The sequence below is a fragment of the Branchiostoma belcheri genome, unplaced genomic scaffold, assembly GCF_001625305.1.
Source record: "Branchiostoma belcheri isolate BF01 breed outbred unplaced genomic scaffold, Haploidv18h27 scaffold137, whole genome shotgun sequence".
Lineage (NCBI taxonomy): Eukaryota > Metazoa > Chordata > Leptocardii > Amphioxiformes > Branchiostomatidae > Branchiostoma > Branchiostoma belcheri.
In genome coordinates this window covers 435,161-454,411 of record NW_017802791.1, presented here as the reverse complement: position 1 = coordinate 454,411, position 19,251 = coordinate 435,161, and the positions used below count along the sequence as shown (strand labels likewise).

Below are 19,251 nucleotides of genomic sequence, written 5' to 3'. Positions count from 1 at the left end.
GGCAGCAAATCGTCCCTCGCGGCGGCATATTACTCGCGTCGCTCAGAGAAAAAATTACGCCGACGCCCAACAAGACTGCGAAGGAGGCTAGGTATAACCGTCCTTTGGCCCAACTCACTAGCACTGCTGGCGCCTGCTTGGTTACTTTATTAGACCAAGTGCATTTATTGTGTGTTTCTGAACTTGCGTGTAACTACACCCGTACTGTAATATAGTCATCATCACATTTGTTATTAATTATATTTGTTATTATGTTTTTACTGTAAGTCTGTGTGCAAAACTAAGGAACTACCTATTTTGTTACAACCACAAAAGTTTGCCTCAAATAGATTCCTTGAAGATTCTAATATTCTTGCCTTTCCTGCAGATAATTATTTGAACATTTTACTAGAACAAGAACAACTGCAGTTTCGAAAAGCTTACTCTAATGACAGATTTGGATTTAACACATATGTAAAAAAAATTGGGTATATTTTTTTCAGAGTTTGCATTTCATATATTAGCATTTATGTAGAATCACCAATGGAGAAGTAACGAAGTTTTAAATGCCCTTCTTACTCCACCTCTAGACCGCTTCCCTCCGACAGTAAGCGGGCCGGACGCATTGTACGCCACTGTCAATGACACCGTGACAATCCGCATCAACGCTTCGGATCCGAACAACGGGCCACTGGTGTTCGCGCTCGGGGAAGACGTGCCGAACTCTGTACGTCTGACGGCTGAGGGGGACGTGGCAACAATTACCTGGCAGGTTGGTATCGAGGGAATGACTGAATGAATGACTGACTGAATGAATGAATGAATGAATGAATGAATGAACGGATAAATGAATGAATGAATGAATGACTGACTGAATGAATGAATGAATGAATGAGTGGATTAATGAGTGGATTAATGGGTGGTTTGGTGGATGGATGTGTGTGTGTGTTTGTGTATGGATGGATGAATGGATGAATGGATGGATGAATGAATGAATGAAATTTTATTATCGTATCTTGCGAATTTCTCTTCGTCAACCATCCCATATAAGACACCAGAAATCACATAAACATAAGTACAGAAGTACAGAAGTCACATAAACATGAATCCAAGTCAAATCATACTGGAGAAATATAAAAAGAACTTAATACAACGTTAAAGTGGTACATAACATAAATGATACATAAAGGCAACACAAAAGTACATAAAGTCAACTCAAAGCATATAAAGTCAGATCAAGATCACATAAAGTCAACTGAATTTAAACATATATGAACGTGTCAGGGAAAGAGAAAAACCAAAGGTATCAATCTACCTGTAGAAGGGAAGTAACGTCTGTTCTATTTACATTAAACTGAAAGGGCTCTGACATATTCGTCGTAACATTGTCGTAGGACGTGAATCTGAGGGCATTATTGTACGCTTGAAGTTTTTAAAAGGATCAGTAGCTTGTTTGCCACAGCTTTTACTACAGTTTTCACATTTAATCACATTATCAAAATGTGACTGACAAGTAAGTGGTCTGTTGTTACTTAGTTTTATATTTTGTAGGAAAAGTCTTATTCACATTTAGTTAATATAATTTCACATTCTAAGATGTGAAATGTTTGGAAAACGAAGTTCTTATGCATTTTAAATTTGTGACGTTGCACAGTTACATTTTTTTGCATAAAGACGACTTTTCTGTCACATTGCAATAATGTGACGTAAACGTAATTGTAAACGCTAAATAATGCAATTTAATGTGATAATCTGTGATATTTCCCGCATCACATTCAATTCACATTATATCACATTTTCCTTTTTTTTTGTCGAATTCACATAAAGTTCACATCAATGACCCTGCTAGTGTTAGGATGCTTAGAAGGAAAGTCCGAATTTCTATGTAGCATCAGATTATAGCACCCACTTTGTATTTCTGTAATATTTTAGGTCAGCTCTGACGCGCCGTTTGACCTGAGAGTTGACGTGTTCGGTTCGGAGAACACGACAGCCCAGTACCGGCCCGTGGTGTACATGTGTTCCTGTCTGCACGGGGGGAACTGTGGCAACAGCCGGGACCCCGACCCTGCATCCGCGGGGGGAGAGACAAAGTTAGTAACCTCACTGTTCTCACCTTTATAAATGAATTGTCATTGATGTTTAAAGTTAAAACTTTTGGTCCAACACAAAAATATTCTCTCACCTAGAACTTTCAACCAGTCATTCAGCGAAGCTTGTCACGTAGCTTCTTTGAAGTATGACGTCAACACTGGGTCAAAGGTATCTGGTAGACGATGTCGGCCCCCATCGCGGTTCAATGAATGATGATAGGCCCTGATGTATATGGCTTCCTTCACACCTCTCAAGAAAAAGTCTTGTTCATTGCCCAACGTCACACTTCAAAGAAGCCACGTGACAAGCTTCACTGGGTGAATCTACTGAGGAAGACCAGAGTGACTGGTCGAAAGCTCTAAGTGAGGGGATTTTTTGTGTTGGACCAAAAGTTTTACTTTAAACATGTAACTACTAACACAGATGAACTTTCATGATAGAATTGTCATGAAGTAGAAAACACACCGTGTTTTTATCGAATTGCGTAGAATGGAAATCAGAAATCTTATCAACCAACAGCCAACCAACCAATAGGAACAGCCAACCTAGATGTGCGTTGGCGGGAACGTTCAGAACGGTCGTCGCCTTTCGATGCCATATCGCTGATTGTTCGATGTCACATCCGAGCGTATCACATTTCTTTGAGGTCCAAAAACGTAATACTTACCTTAAAAAGCAACATTCAAATTGCAAATGTGAAAGATCATGTAAAATAGTAAATGGAGTAAAAAAGAAAATAAGAACAAGCTCGGATTCAAACCAGGTTCATATATTTAAAAGCGTAGCTCTAAAACCCTAACCTATACCCTAATCCTCTACGCCACGAAACATCACGGAGTGAATGGACCGTGCTGACACATGTCTTGAAAAAAGCCGTTCTGTGATATGGCATCGACAGTCTCAAAAGTCAACGACCATTTAAAAGACGGAGATTAGCTTCCCTGAACACCACCCATCCTGTCCTGTCCTGTACAAGTGTCACCGACTATAATCTCCAAGCAGATCTTTTGGTGGGGGTAAGACAGTATAAAATTGGCCAGTCTGTCACCATTTCCCCACCCAAGGAAATGGTTAGACTGGCCAATTTGATACTGTCTTAGCCCCACCAAAAGATCTGCTTGGAGATTAACCGACTATCCCGCAGTGCTCTGGGCCTGAGCAGCCACTTTTTTCCCAAATGTTGTACGCGTTGTCTGAATGTTTTCCATCTTCCAGGTTTGTACAGAGAACCTGTACCTGTGCACCTGGCTACACCGGGGACCGGTGTGAGGAGGACGTTGACGCCTGCCTGCTGAACTTCTCCCCATGCTTCCCCGGCGTGACGTGTGTGGACCTCCCCGCGCCAGCCGGGGACGGACGGGACGGCTTCACCTGCGGGGACTGTCCGGAGGGATATACGGGAGACGGATTCGACTGTCAAGGTAATTGAAAATAAAATGCTGTTATTGTTGCTGTTGTTTTGTTTATTTATCCAGGAAATACATATCGCCTGATGGCGCTTTTCAATGGTTCCTGGGGGGAAAAACCCAAACAAAATCTATTAAAAAAATGAACTCAATATTAACAAAGGTATCAAATGATGTTACGCAGACTACAAATTGATACAAAATCAAAGTAACTTAAATAACATACATGATACTTAGATCATACTACCAAGATAAGAGAAACAATATTGTAACCTTATCATCATATAACGTAGAACCAAGGTAGAACAAAATACAATGAAATCAGGATTGAAATCAGGATTGAATTTCCATATCAATGTTTGTCTTTGACATCTGACAACCTCTAGACGTAGTTCTTTTTTTTCTACAGCAGTTGTGATTTTTATTCATTTCAAGATTCAAGATCACTTTATTGAACATTGCAGTGGGAACACTGAATTACGTCCAATTTACAACCAAATCTTAAAAATCAATTCACTGCAAGCAAATTCGGAATGCCAACACAACATTACAGGTATGCTGGCAAGTTCAAAATTGCTGAGGTAATGGTATACAATCTGTTATACAATGATAAAAAACCACCAATATACTAAAATGTTGTTATGTTAAACATTATAACAACAATATTGCATCGGGGTCTTTTCAGTACAATAAAGTTTGAAATAAAATCTATCAGTGGTGGCTTGTACCATTTGGTCCAGATCTTGACGAGTGCGCCACGCCAGAAGGGGCCGTGTGCGCCCACACCTGTGAGAACTACCCCGGAACATTCATCTGCTCCTGTGATGACGGGTTCGAACTCGCAACGGACAGAGTCTCATGCCAAGGTTTGTATCACAAACATAGGAACAACTTAGAATTCCTGTCGTATTCTGGATAACATTTCTCTCCAACACAAAGAAAATGGACACTTCCTGTCAAATTTGCCCGTAGGCATGAGAGAATCATGCTTGAAACAAAAACCCATTTGCACCTTCGTACGTAACTTTTTTTTTTCGTGTGTTTCTTTTGTATATGCTTTCCATAGCTATCTCCTGACGGGTATACATCATTGTCGAACATAACATACATGTATACAGTTTCTTAGATATTCTTGGAGAACAGGGACGAGTGGAGAAGAAGAGCCCATTGTTCCCCAGGATAACGTTGCTAATGTCCACGTTCAAGAGTCAAGGTTTAAGATATTCTTGGCAGGAGTTAGTAGTAAGAGTTGATTTTAAAGTCACCAACTTTCTTTCTTTGTTTTGCAGACATAGACGAGTGTGCCCTGCAGCTGAACAACTGTAGTCAGCAGTGTGTGAACACAGACGGGTCCTTCAACTGCGCGTGTCAGGACGGGTTTACCCTGGCGTCTGACGGGTTGGACTGTGAACGTGAGTCACACTTGCTTTTAAAGCTAGCACATCTGCACAGATTTGTAAGCGTTGAAACGCAGTATCCTATATACAAGCAACTGTACCTATCATAGACTTTTTATCTTGAAATACAGGATGAATGGTTAGTGAAATGCTTTAACATCTGTTTTCAAAGTGAGTAAACGCTTTTAGCACATTTCTTTGTGGTAAGCACAGTACCTGAGAGGAGTGAAACAGCCTTTCGAACCACTAAGGATAGAAAATAAAAACACAATCCATTAGTCCAATGTATATAACAATGCAGAGAAGTTTCATGAAATCTGTTAGGTGTACTATATATAAAATACAGATAGTGAGATACCAAAAAGGCCTCATTACCACAGCCACGTAATAGGAGGCGTTTTCTTAGCGTAAAAGGACAAAAACGTTCTTGTCAACACCGAGTAAATTGGAAGTTACCCAAATTTTCGGTCGACTTGTTCACGGAATGGACCCTTTTACTGCAACTAATGGTACGTGACGTCGACAACACGTACGGCCCTCTGCTGCAATCACGTTTTTTCGGCGTCACGTCCCGGAGTAGAAGGGTACATTCCGTGAACAAGGCTGACGGAGTCGGCCGAAAATTTGGGTAAGTCCCTATTTACTCAGTGTTGGCAAGAACGTTTAGCCCTTTTTGTCATAAGGAGGTCTTGTTGTTGCTCTGAGCGTGTTTATATGTTACCATTTTCAGCTGAGAATCCATGCAGTGACGGAAACGACCCGGGTTGTGATTCAGAGTTCGGCTGGTGCATCATTAACGACCTCGGGACTGCAGAGTGCGTCTGTAGGGCTGGGTATGTGCTGTCTGTGGACGACAGGACATGTGAAGGTAGGTCAAAATTACTCAAGACATAAAAGGCTTGTATTTCTGTGCTGGCCGTGATTGTGCTACAAACAACGATGGGATGATGCAACCTGAGAAAGGGAATGGGCAATAGGAATCATGAGGCGCGTCTTTTGTGACACTTTGAACTCTAGAAGTACTTGATCAAGTTGCATGGCAGATAAAGGGGAAATAAGAAAATAGTACATGTACATCTCGACTGAGTAAAGAGACTCTTTGTACACAACCAAGTCTTTTATTCAGCCGACGTTTCAAGGACCGTCTGTCACCTTCCTCGATTCTGACTGATTCACATTGCATTGCAGCACAGGTGTCACTCCTATAGATGCATTCCTAAACGTACAATATTTACATATCTATACATATGTGTATACTAGTCAGAATTGCCCTGTGGAATGTGACAGACGGTCACCGAAGCGTCTGCTGAATACAAGACTTGGTTGTGTAAAAGAGTCTCTTTACTCAGTGTCTTTGAGTTACCAACCTGATGAAACTATTAATAGTAGATATCGACGTTGCTAAGCTTACTCAGTCTAATCTAAAATATCTAATGCTGACTCGCCTGTGTCTGCAGACTATGACGAGTGTTCAGCCGGTGATCACCACTGTTCTCAGTTGTGTAATAACACCGCTGGAGGGTACAGCTGCTACTGTGGGGAGGGGTACTACACTGATGAGGACAATGACCACCTGTGCTTAGGTAGGTACTTCAGAATATCAACGTTGTTAGACTTCATGGCAATGGACTGTAAACAAAGATGGGAAGCGATTGGAATTTCAATGGTGATGATGATGACACTCCCAACACTGTAATATATAACCTTTAATTATCATTAACAAAATAAATGTTGTTGTCAATTGTAAATTGTCAAATGTTTGTATGCATGTGTCTTTCAGAAAAACAAAAAAAACATAATGCTGTTAAGTTCATATGGCTTTTTGTTAACGTGTTATCTGAAATTTACAAGATAAATGTTGATGTAAATTGCAAACTGTGAAAGGTTTGTATACGTGTGGCTTTGAGAAAAACAAAGTAGCATAATGCTGTCCATGCATGTTTCTGAACAGACATTGATGAGTGCTATGAGGGGACAGACAACTGTGCAGACCTGGAGGTGTGTGAGAACGATCCCGGCTCCTTCCACTGCAGCTGTAAGGAGGACGCTGTGTTGGTGGGAGACACATGCGTGGCTGGTAAGTACTCCTAATGTAACGCAACTGTACGAAATTGTAGCATGCAAAGGCGTTGGGCACATCAAGTTAACACCGAGGTTTCGACTGGGAGATAGTGATTGTGTGCAGAACAAACAGTCTGTCTATCAAACCTGAAAATTAAATTTGATTGTGTCAACCTTGTGTAACCCCAGTGACTACAACGCAAGTGATGACGACAAAGGCAACAACACAGACGACCAGTCTCAGTACAACCAAGGAGCCCACAACTACAACAACAGCCACTACTACTCCACCGTCAACTACCACCATCACTTCCACTTTAGCTCCAACCACTACTGAAACAACAGCACCAATGTCTTCCCCACAAAGCACCATGGCTAGTACACTTTCTACTACCACTAAGCCTCCAACAACCATGATGACGACAAAGGCAACAACACAGACGCCTAGTCTCAGTACAACCAAGAAGCCTACAACTACAACTACAACAACAGCCACTACTACTCTGCCTTCAACCACCACCATCACTTCCACTGTAGCACCAACCACTACTGAAACCACAACATCAATGTCTTCGCCCCAAAGCACCATGGCTAGTACACTTTCTACTACCACTAAGCCCCCAACAACCACAGTGACTACTACCTTAGCCTCCCCCACTACTGTAACCGCTACATCAGAGTTATCCCCTCAAAACACCATGGCGTCTACCCTACAGTCTCGAACCTCTAGTACAACAGCTTCCACAACCACTAAAACTTCAACCACTTTCACCACCACTCAGGCTGTAACTACCTCCACTGAACCAACCAGTACACCAACCTCTTCCCCCACTGCAACCACTAGCACCATGGTTCGCACAACCACTATGCATACCCCTTCTCCCCGTGAAACCATCCAAACTACTGATGCACAGCTTTTAACGTCCTCTACTACTAAACCAGAAACTACTGCTACATCTACGCCTTTCCCCTTGACAAGTACACCCACAACTCCAGTGGTTCAAACAAGCACAACACTGACCTCTCCCCGCCACGCCATCAGAACCACTGATGCACCACTTTTTACAACCTCTGATAAAACTCACACCACCAGCACTGCTACAAGTGTCTCTCCATCCACCTCTGCATCTCCAAGCACAGTCACAACTTCTTCACCTCCAACAACCAAAACCACTGCTGCTCAAGATCCAACCACTACAACTACTGCAGCTGTTACCCCGTCTACTTCTACATCCCCTACCACTATTGAAATTTCTCCACCTCATACCACTTCTACTACAACTCCAGTCATTGCTACCGAGCATGTAAAATCTACTACAGCAACTACCAGTTCTCAGTCTGAAACTACAAGTAGTACTACTACCAAACCTCACACAACTATTACCACCGAACGTCCCAATGCATCAACCAGGAGTACAACCGCAGCGTTACCGCTGACAGAGGATCCGACAGCTTTGAGGCCGCATGAACAGAACACTGTGGTTCTGACCATTGTGATGACAGTAGATGAGGTAAATTTCTTTGCCTTTCTTGGCTCTTTCTCTTGATTTAGTCGTGCTCTTACAAATAAAATGGGAATTTCAGACTAGTTTCAAGTGATCCCTCTTCAATACTGAACACACGCCTCTTATGATCTTCCGATAGTTCACTGCTGACGTAAGGATGAACTTTAAGCGCAGAGTTGCTGAAATCATGTCGTCTCACTGCCAAAGGATGGTGAGGGAAGAGCGGGACTGCCAGATGAGAGATAATGACAGGGCACGACGATCGTAAGTGTGACGTTGTACTTTTTACTTTCAATTTTTAAAGCTTTAAAATGGCAGGGTGTGCACACCTTCACGCAAATTCTGTGTATACTGCCTCACATTACTAGTATTCCCCTAAAATGATACAGAAATTCCAACGAATACTGCAAAACAACTATCACTATACATTACCGGTATTTACCTTTGCTACCTTCCATTTTCTATGTCTGTACCTATGTAGACGCTGAGGCTTGGAGGTATCGCACTATATGCCCCTGTCTTGTGGAGTCACGTTGTGCAGATTTAGGTGGTGGATAGTCTTCATCATACTGTCTATTCATCTCCTCTGCGGTCGACCTTTAAGCCCAATTTGAAAGAATATCCTAATATGCAAAGTTTGTTTCCCAGGCGAAGTGCAGTCGTCTTCACCGCTGCCGACGTGTACATCCCTCCCGGTTACCCCCGGCAGTCCGCTACCAGTGATGGCATCCTGCTCGCCTTCTTCATCATCCGTCCAGACTCTGCCGACGACTTCGTGCCTTTCCCAGTCGACTCCATCATGCTGGCTGTTCGGCTAAACCAGCCACAGCTGCAGCAATCTCTGGGCAACAAACACATCATCCTCATGAAGACTTATGAACAGTATCTCCATGGCGCCACTGTTCCACCCAATACAAGAACAACGTGAGCCTTTATATATACAATCAAATGTTCTTGTCATACTCAGTTCATAATTTAAAATCATGAAGATGAATATGCAAAACAATTTGCCCAAGTTTTAGATTGTATAGCAGCATTCAAGCAATGAGTCCACCTCTGCTGTAAAGACACTCAGTGCACGTTACATGTCTCTATAAACAGTGTTTTAAATGTACATGTAGCCTCGTTGCCTTTAACTAAAAAGCAGTGGCTGTGAAACGTAGATATCGTTTGCTATCATGGCTCTTTAGAGGGGGCTGATTATACATATTGGATTCAGTTCTGCGTCCACGAAATTTCATCGTTTACGAGTGGCTCAAATACAAAGTCTGTGAAACGACCCATTAAACTGCAAAACCATTGTACCTTAATGTAAAGCGTTAATAGAGAAAGCAGTCATTATAATCAAAATTTTATTTCAAGCAGACCTAGCGAAGGCAAGCCACCGGGGAATCCACAGGACTCTGAGATCCTTCAAGTTTCCGTCAGCACAGCTACAGCTGCCCTAGCCGTCATCGCTCTGTTTGTTTCAGTCATCGTTTGGTAAGTTTTCAATGATGTCATATCGAGACCCTTCTGCATTCCGAAACGTATTCCAAAACGTATTCCAAATCATGGTTCGGGCTGAAACTAAGTGGAATGCACCTGCATTCCAAAACGTGGTCCATTCCAAAGCATGATTTGGAATAACATGTTTTGGAATGCAGCATACCCCATAGATAAGCATATCCAGGATACATTAATCATGTAGTATCATTTCTTAATAGCCGTTGCCATACACACCATTGACGATTTTCCAAAAATAAATCTCATTCGTTAATATTTAGGCCATAGCATTCAGGGAAAGAAGCCAACATTGTACGCATACTATAAATTTGACTTGCAATGTTATAACATAAACTTTAAGCTGGAATAAATGAACATACAATCAGCGATCACTTACTGACATTTGGTGCATTTCTTACCTTCATGCAGTGTGAAGAAGAACAATGGCAAACTATACCGTGTTGAAGAAGCGCCTCCTTCCAGTCGAGCCCCGGAACTGCCGTATATGTATGACGAATCCGTGAAGCGCTTGAAGGCCACTAAGGACGCCTGGGGAGTTGATAATCCAATCATCATCAAGTCATAGCTGTGTTGTCTGCTAAAAGTGTAGTGTGCTCGGTGCGTGTGTATATATGATACATTTCTGATTTTTTGTGTTCTTTAAAAATGCATAAGAACGCTTAAGGCATAAACCTTGAAATTTTCCAGTGTGTTTGTGTTAAACCTCTTACCTAAGTATGATTTAAAGCCACATTTTATATACTATCTCTCCACATTGTCGTTGACTTATTTGGTGTACAGTTTGGTCGTCGAGTGTAAGAAATTATTTCGCATCAATATCGATTTTAAAGAGATTTCGTTTTGTTTATTTTGGATAAAAACTTAAGAACTAAGTAATTGTGCGTCCAAATGGATGGTACACCAACGAATTAGGTATTCAAGGACAGCCTAAGAGGGTGATAGTGAATAGTGTATAATCGGTTGTGTTGAAAAAGATTTTGTAGTATGTGTACATACTGCTTCATATATTGTCCTTTTGTCACCACATTTTGATTCAAATTAGCGCAGCCTTTTTTTAATTAGGTTTTATTGTGCTATTGTGCGGTGCCAAGAACGGAAGGCGTTGCTTGTAACATGGGATATTTGTATCATCCATTTATTAAGAGCTGTTATAGTTATACTGTTGGTATCGCCAATTGTCAGTAAACATATCGTGAATATGTCTACCGCTTCAGCGATATACATGGCGATAAGACTCAGCACCTGAAGCAGTTTATCACTGCAACCTAGAGATGTCTATATCCTGGGTCTGATATTGATGTTTCAAATGTATGTATACATAATATATACCCTGTAATATTTTCCTGCGTGTAGTGTTTGTTCCTGTGCATTCCTAATGTGAAAAAAAATTAACTACCAATAGTTCAGTAAAAATTTCAGTTACATAAATAAACTATGTGACCGAAGTGCTTCTCGTTTCACTCGGTGGTTTATTCGCACCCGACCAGGGATTATCTCACCATATACACCTCGGGTCGGGGCATTAACCCTTTATTGACCTCACGCCCTGTCGGAATACCATTAATCTAACGGAAATTAATGTGGAACAAGTTTAAACTGCAATTTCCAACACAAGAACGTAACGTCATGCAGATAACACACGTGAATTTGTGAGCAGTGGATCATAGCTATAGGTTGCAGAAAATTTCTGGCGCCCCCCCCCCCGGCTCTGTTGAGGGATGGTTCCAATTTCTTGTGTCGGATATTGCAGTTCAAACTTGTTTTATAATGACTTCTACCAACACAGATGAACTTTCAAGCTAGGGGAAATGTGTGTTGATAACTTTGTTAAATGAGAGTTAACTCTAGAACAATATTGTTATAAAGCACATTAATGTTTTTATTGTGTCAGTTCTAGGCACACCTTGTGAATAAAAACAAAACAGAACATTCGTGTACTACATGAGCGATATGTACGGCTTATTGCTACAATCATACATTTCACTACTTACGGACACTCATGAACTGTTGATAAAATGGCAGGCGTATCACTTCTACAGTCTACACTTCACCAGCGCTTTAGGCTGGTTACGAACCTTGTTGACTATGGAAAAGCGAACATTACGAATTACGATTTTACATGTATTTCGCTTTAGTAATTAGAAGCCGTATACACTGAAAAATGTCTAATGCTGGTAGTAACATCTCAATATTGTAGCGGTAAATATAATCTCCCTTCAAAAATTCATCCAAAAGTTACAGGCAAACATATTCAGTTAGCAACATCACCGACGATAACGTATGTTCCTTTACATATCACAAATGACTAAACACAAGAAGTGCAAGGCAGTGACCACAGTGTGTCTGCACGCAGTTTGTACTTATACATTGACACGTTTATGCCTCCATTATGACTTCATTAAAAACATTGAGAGAACGTTGACACGAACCTGAACCAAGAGAAACTCAGCACCTAGAGACCACGTCTAGCGAGACAATAGATATTAAGCAAGGACAACAGCAATAACAACATGAACTCATACTTTAGCACAGACCTACAGGAACTCAGGATGCACTGTCACTATTCACACCAATTTGCACAAAAACGTACGAAAAAAGGTAATCATGCCAGAAGAATTCCTGGCAAAAAATTGTTCAGGTACAAAAGGAAAGGGTGCACATGATAAGGAAAAGCTAAAACGAATCAGGGAAGGTACGCAGATGTACTTCCACCTATCTGACAAGGCCATGGAAGTTGAAGGGAAACATTGCGTAAAACAGATTGATGGGTGTGGCCGGTACCTCAAGAAAAGGGGAATCAAAGTATTGCAGGCAAAAGAAAACATGCCCATTGCATATATTTACACTCTTCCTGCTGCAATGTCACTAATACAGCTCTGTTAAGTTTCGCCTTGTTTATAAATTTAGATGTGCAATCCTTTATCAGGGATGCTGCATATATATGCACCTTACAGCAAAAAAATTGTATTTCTGATGTCTACCTGTACCTAACCAGCACCTGTTTATAATAAAGTGTTTTTTTTTTCAACTTGACTGAAAGTGCCCACAGTTTGCAGCCACATGAGTGGCTGAATTGATGTAAGGACATTACAATGATATACAAGTAGTAGACGTTCAGAATTATAACTCACGCAAATACACTTTAACCCTACCTAGACCGGGGGGGGGGCTAAAAGTGCCCGCGGCAACTTTGATGTTACCTAGCGTCTAAACGGCTAGCCGTAGAACGGCCAAACTTGGTGACTTTTCCTAAAATATTGTTGGCAACAATTCTCCATCATTGGAATAAGATTTTAATTTTTTGTGTTGCCATGGCAACGGGTTTCTGACAGGCATTTTTGGCTAAATTAAGTACTTTTTGTTTCAACAATAGAATTTTATGGGTTTTATGTCAAGTTACTCATGGTTTCTACTATCAATAACATCCCATATAATTTTATGTAAATTTTATCATTAAATATGCATAATTTATGCTAATTTGATGACGTCATTGGCCAAAATCCAAGATGGCGGACCATATCATTAGAACAGGTATATACAGGTTATTTTCATTAAAATTTCATCAATACTTCCATTTCTATTTCCAAAAAAGGTTTAAATGAAGGTCTTTAGTATGTTTACAATGTATTTTAGGCTTTATCATGAAAAAAAATTATTTTTGAAAATTCAAGATTTATGATCCAAGATGGCGGATATCTTAAATATGCATGACGTCATTTTATGACGTCACCGGTGTTGCTATGGGCAAAACAAGACTTATTACACCATAATATTCTGTCATAAACATTTTTGGTACAGTTATGTTGAATACCATTTAGTTTTTAGGGAAAAACCTATTTAGACGGTTTTGGCCTATAAAATCACATTAATGACGTCATAATGACATCATATTACGTCATAACGACATAAAAATTGTAGATATGATAAATTTTCACTAGTACACCATTCTCTGAAAATTTGGTGGTCATACGACATACCGTTCGCGAGTTCTTAGGGGGGGGTCAAAAGAGCCCCCCCCCCTGGTCCCCCCATGTCAAAAAAAGCCCGGTCTAGGTAGGGTTAAAATACACACTAAAATAACGCGTTAAAATAACAGTATTGATGATGTAAAATAACATAGTATTAGATCTTGTTTAAAATTGGAAATTGCTTAAAATTTGGATCGGTTAAAAGTCAATATCAATTTCAATATTGCACGTAATACATTCTAGTGGAGCGAGGAGTTTAGCAATCTGACAATGTGGGGAATGCTGCTATTGTAGAAGCGAACAGTTCTAGCACTGACAGAGTCCAGGTTGTTGCATGTTCGAGTCCGACGACCACTGATCTCCATACGGGACGGGGGGAGCCATACACGGAAGGAGGGAGAGCTCAACAGTCCGCGCCCGAACTTCCAGCTTAGCTGTTCGCGTTCACATCCCCTTGTGGGTGTATGTTGAATTTTTCTTAGTTACCACATATGAAGTATAAATAATAATGGCAGCGATTTCTAAACAGTCGGATCCATAGTTCTCAAAGTCTGAGTGTAACAACATTGTACAGTTTGTAATAGCTTACTGCAAATCTGAAAAGCCACGACAGGGTTAAAAAAAGCCTAAAATAACGATTTTCAATCATTAACCACACACTTACGCCGAATGTAGAGCAAGTTTCAAGCTTGAGGTGGCTAATAAATGGTTATGAAAAAGCGATGATCTTTGTCTTTTTTTTTTGAATGAGTCAATAGTTGTGTTTTTTTCTATCATGTGCTAAAATAAACAATAGCCTGGCTTGTAACACTCCTGGCTAATCATTGGTTTACAGCAACTGCAAGGTTTCATCTACATGCAGAAGTCCTGGTGGTGGAAGAAGATGCCGGTGTACTCTTGTTTTGGTTGACTTAAAGTGATGATTGATATTGCCAGGACAAAAGTACATATAGTAAATAAAAGATTAGACTGACTATTACTTACAACTAAATATTCAGCTTTAAAGTAGTTTAAAAATAACGTTCACCATCTTTCTTCACCTGTGAAAGGGTCGTCAATGAACTGTAAGTTAAAGGTCACACGCATGTAGCAGGCATTTTTTGGTAAATTTAGTAGTTTTAGTTTCAACAATTGAATTTTATGGGTTATATGTCAAGTTAAACATGGTTTCTAATAATAATAACATCCCATATAATTTTATGTAAATTTTATAATTTAGAATGCATAATTTATGCTAATTTGATGACGTCATTGGTCCAAATCCAAGATGGGGGACCATATCATTAGAACAGGTATATACAGGTTATTTTCCTTAAAATTTCAGCAAAACTTTAATTTCTTTTTACAGAAAAGGTTCATATGAACGTCTTTAGTCTGTTTACAATGTATTTTAGGCTTTATCCTGAAAAAAAAAATATTTTTGAAAATTCAAGATTGATGATCCAAAATCGCGTATAGCTTAAATATGCATGATATCATTTTATGACGTTACCGGTGTTGCTATGGGTAACATAAGACTTAGTGCACCCTAATATTCTGCCATAAACACTTTTGGTAAAGTTATGTTGAAAACCATTTAGTTTTCAGGGAATAACTTATTTAGACGGTTTGGGCCAATAAAATCAGAATTTATGACGTCATAATTACGTCATATTACGTCATAACGACATAAAAATAGTAGATATGATAATTTTTTACTAGTACACCATCCTCTAAAAATTTGGTGGTCATACAACATACCGTTCTCGAGTTCTAAAGGGGGGTCTAATGAGCCCCCCCCCCGGTCCCACCAAGCTCAAAAAGCCCGGTCTAGATAGGGTTAAATAGCCAGGAGATGGAGGAATTGTAGGCGAATCTACATCTTCTTAGTTACATGTGTAATTTGACAGTCCAATCTAAGGTTGGGACACATTCATAGGATTTGTTACCGTTCATTATCATGTTATTTTCGGCTGCCAAGGAGTCCATTTGTGAAGCATCTTCCTGCATTGTGTTTTTCGCCACGACATCAGCACAGGGCATGGTTCTGGACAGGTCGCTATCGTCCGCGTATTCAGTGTAGTCTCAGACCTTGTGGATCTGGACGACATATGTACTAGAAACAAGTATGGGGATTGAATCCCCATTCATCACCATCATCTTCGCCGCTGTCATCTGTCGACGATGCGGGCCTCCACAGCTCTCCACTGTCTTCTGTCCTGTGCTTTCCTTCGTGCTCCTTCCCAAGTGATCCTCATTTCTTCTAGACTAGGTCTCTCATAAAAGATCCCCATTGTGGAAACCAAGATGTGACGTCACGCCAGCTGCTACACTTGTATGAACAGGAGAGCGTTTGCCAGATCGACAGTTCATTTTGATACCTGACGTGCTGGCGGTGGTTTGCCAAAATCACTTATCCAGGGAATGTACATGCTTTCGCAGTTGAGAAATGGCAATGGTGTGATCGAGTCATTTATTAGAAGTGTAGTAGTAGTGGTGTGCCCCAACTTATCGGAATTTCTAGGAATAAAGCCATTGAAACTAATCGTGATGTGGTGTGGACCTTCCCTTCAGTCATCTGGTGACGACCAGAGGTTTTTAAGCAGTAAATTTATTTTACGAATAGATGTTTCCACAGTGAGATGTGAGATGCTTTTATCTACACAGTGGAACGCTACCTCCAGGTATATCTTATTTCTGGGACAGGGGTCACCAAAGGTCTTCTTTTGTACAGACAAGTCACACTGCTGGAACTTTTCACATCGATTCCTTACGGTGTCTAGTGTGTCGTATCGCCTGTTACAAAATACATAATGATTTAAAAGTACATTAAAACTGTGAGTGATTGTAATTGAAATATACTTTTTAGATTAAATAGATACTTTCAAAAGGCTTTAATTTGATGTAAACATCAGTCAAGTGTGAGTATATAATGCTAACAAATGTGCAAGTAATTAACAAAATTATCTATGAAATCTATGATACTTCTTAGCTAGACCATTGCAAATGTCTATAGCTAATTTGGCTAATGGAATTATTCTAACAGCAAGGGTGCATGTATGTCTTCAGGCACCTGTACCTAACCTGCACTAGCCATGTACTGGGTGTATAATCAGATACACTCATGTAGGTGTATATGTGGATTTTTATTTTATGCATTGACTGTTAACCATATATGTTTTTTTTAATAGGATACAGGGTCTAGGACTTTTCTTTTACACAACCGTTTCGGTGTCTATCAGACACCTTCCTCGAAAATTCTGACTCCTGTATCTTATACTGTACCAACCTGATGAAACTATTTTCGAACGTGGTTCCAGTTTTTAGAAAACATCGCCATAAAGTTGAGATAAAAGGAATAAAGAAGTTTAGCGAAAGTCCAATTTCCCCACCCAACTAAGGGAGAATATGAAATGTTACTAGAATGCAATGATCAAGTCTCCAGAGGACATGACTAAGGGCATGGCCACATTTCGAAGCCGGGGCCCAGCCGGGTTGTTTGCGTGAACGAAAAATAAACAATTTGTACTAAGAGTATACACAAATAGTTGCTCATGGTTAATTTTCTAAAACTTTTTTTGTGTGTGTTTTGCTGCCTTATATAATAATTTTAAATATAATAATATAAAAATTATAATGAAATGAGGAGGCGACGTAAGGCTGCAGTCACTCAGCCGACAACAGCAGTGACCTTCACATGTCCGTCCTGCCGTAAGACCTGCAGGTCAAGAATAGGTCTACACAGCCACATGAAGGCCTGCAGGGGACTGACTTCCTAACATCTTCGGACACGAAGAAGAAGCCAACATAATAATTTTCGTTCCATACGACTGCCCGGCCGGGCCCCGGGTTGGGAAATGTGACCGCGCCTTAAACCACACTCCTAGCGACTGTCCCACCTGATAGTTGCCGAGCTTAAGAGTGGGGATAGATCAGAAACGATGCTCCTACCTGGTGTCGACTATTCCACACTTGTCACAAGACAGGTCCCAGAGCTTGTATCTACAGTAAAGACCTTTTTCCCTCAGACCGCAGTAGGCATCGTCGAGCACGATTCGCTCACCCCCTCCACAAGACAGCCGCATGGTCGAGTTCTCGCAGGCCGATACTGTATTTGGGATATAGTGACAGCATTTTACCCTTAGGCCACATCAATCTAATTTGTTGGTTGCCGTATTTCTTTTCAGAAAACAATATAAAGCGATAGGGTGAAAAAGTCTATAGCATTAAACCTCATCCTAGTAATATCATGTAGTACCTAGCTATATGCTCCGGTTTGTTGAAAATTAGTAAAAAGTACAAAGTAAAACTGGATTGTGTTCTATGATATGTGAATTGATATGGATTGATATGTGTTAATTAATTAAAGGTTTAATGTAATTTTGAATTAGTGAAATAGAGATCGCGAATTTACTGAAGGAGAAAATAGAGTCTGATTCCAAGAACCAATTGATTTGATTGCTATACAGACCAGAGCCTCCTCGGAGATTTTTTTTAGAACAGGCTAGGCGAAAATTAATACGCGCATGGATGTCATCCGTAAAATTATTACGGTGTGACCTTATGCTGATTTTTCCTTTTTTGCGATTGTATCATTGATTGTGCAAATAAAATGTCAACCATTTTTAAAAGTCATCTGAACAGTGAGCAAAATTTTACGCTGTAAAGTCTGTAAATAATTAGTATTTATACCACAGATGATACACTTTACCTATCATATGGCAGAGAATTAATCAAGCCGTTATTAAATTCTCACACCTATTTTTACTTTGTTAGTAAAGTAATTTTACTTGCATACATTTTACAGTGCGTAGGCTGTTCCCAAGGGTGCTCCCAAGGCTGGGTGTGTTGGTACCATTGGTACCCCCAAGGCTGGGAGGGTTGGTACCATTGGTACCCCCAAGACTGGGAGGGTTGGTACCATTTATACCCTCAATGATGGGTGGATTGGTACCACTGGTTCTGTTGGTACCGTCAGAGGTCCTGGTGGCACCTGTAGTTGTGCTTGTCGCTTCTGTTGCATTCCATGTAGTCAAGTTATTGACTTCTTGCAAATGACTATTCTGGAAAAACAGAAGCAAAAAGAAATGTCAAACTTGAACATTTACCAAGCAAATGCTAAATATTTACTTTCATATAGGGATGGTCTAGCCCACCAAACTGATACTTTGGTTATTTTTTTACTAATTACTAATACTGGTGAACAGCCTCTTCAAGTCTTCTTGCAAAGGACTATCCTGGAAAAGCAGAAACAAGACGAAATATAAAACTTGAACATTTACCAAGAAAATGCTAAATATTTACATTCATATGGGGATGGTCTAGCCCACCAAACTGATACTTTGGTTATCTTTTT

General features: G+C 40.3%; 2 protein-coding genes across 2 annotated transcripts in view; both read left to right on the top strand.

The window, feature by feature from the left end:
- LOC109464339 (mucin-like protein) overlaps window positions 1–8,484 on the top strand; it is a 30,820-nt gene extending 22,336 nt beyond the window's left edge. Inside the window, exons 21-29 of the mRNA XM_019761287.1 lie at window positions 570–751; window positions 1,912–2,072; window positions 3,289–3,494; window positions 4,220–4,345; window positions 4,769–4,891; window positions 5,607–5,744; window positions 6,334–6,459; window positions 6,828–6,953; window positions 7,127–8,484. Coding sequence (XP_019616846.1) covers window positions 570–751; window positions 1,912–2,072; window positions 3,289–3,494; window positions 4,220–4,345; window positions 4,769–4,891; window positions 5,607–5,744; window positions 6,334–6,459; window positions 6,828–6,953; window positions 7,127–8,484 — 2,546 coding nt within the window. The remainder of the gene's footprint in view (window positions 1–569; window positions 752–1,911; window positions 2,073–3,288; window positions 3,495–4,219; window positions 4,346–4,768; window positions 4,892–5,606; window positions 5,745–6,333; window positions 6,460–6,827; window positions 6,954–7,126) is intronic.
- Window positions 8,485–8,585: 101 nt separating this feature from the next.
- LOC109464364 lies at window positions 8,586–11,393 on the top strand. Its single transcript, XM_019761312.1, has 4 exons — window positions 8,586–8,706; window positions 9,091–9,366; window positions 9,808–9,924; window positions 10,357–11,393. The coding sequence occupies exons 1-4, from the start codon at window positions 8,600–8,602 to the stop codon at window positions 10,511–10,513; spliced, it is 657 nt and encodes a 218-aa protein (XP_019616871.1). The 5' UTR covers window positions 8,586–8,599; the 3' UTR covers window positions 10,514–11,393.
- Window positions 11,394–19,251: the final 7,858 nt, after the last annotated feature.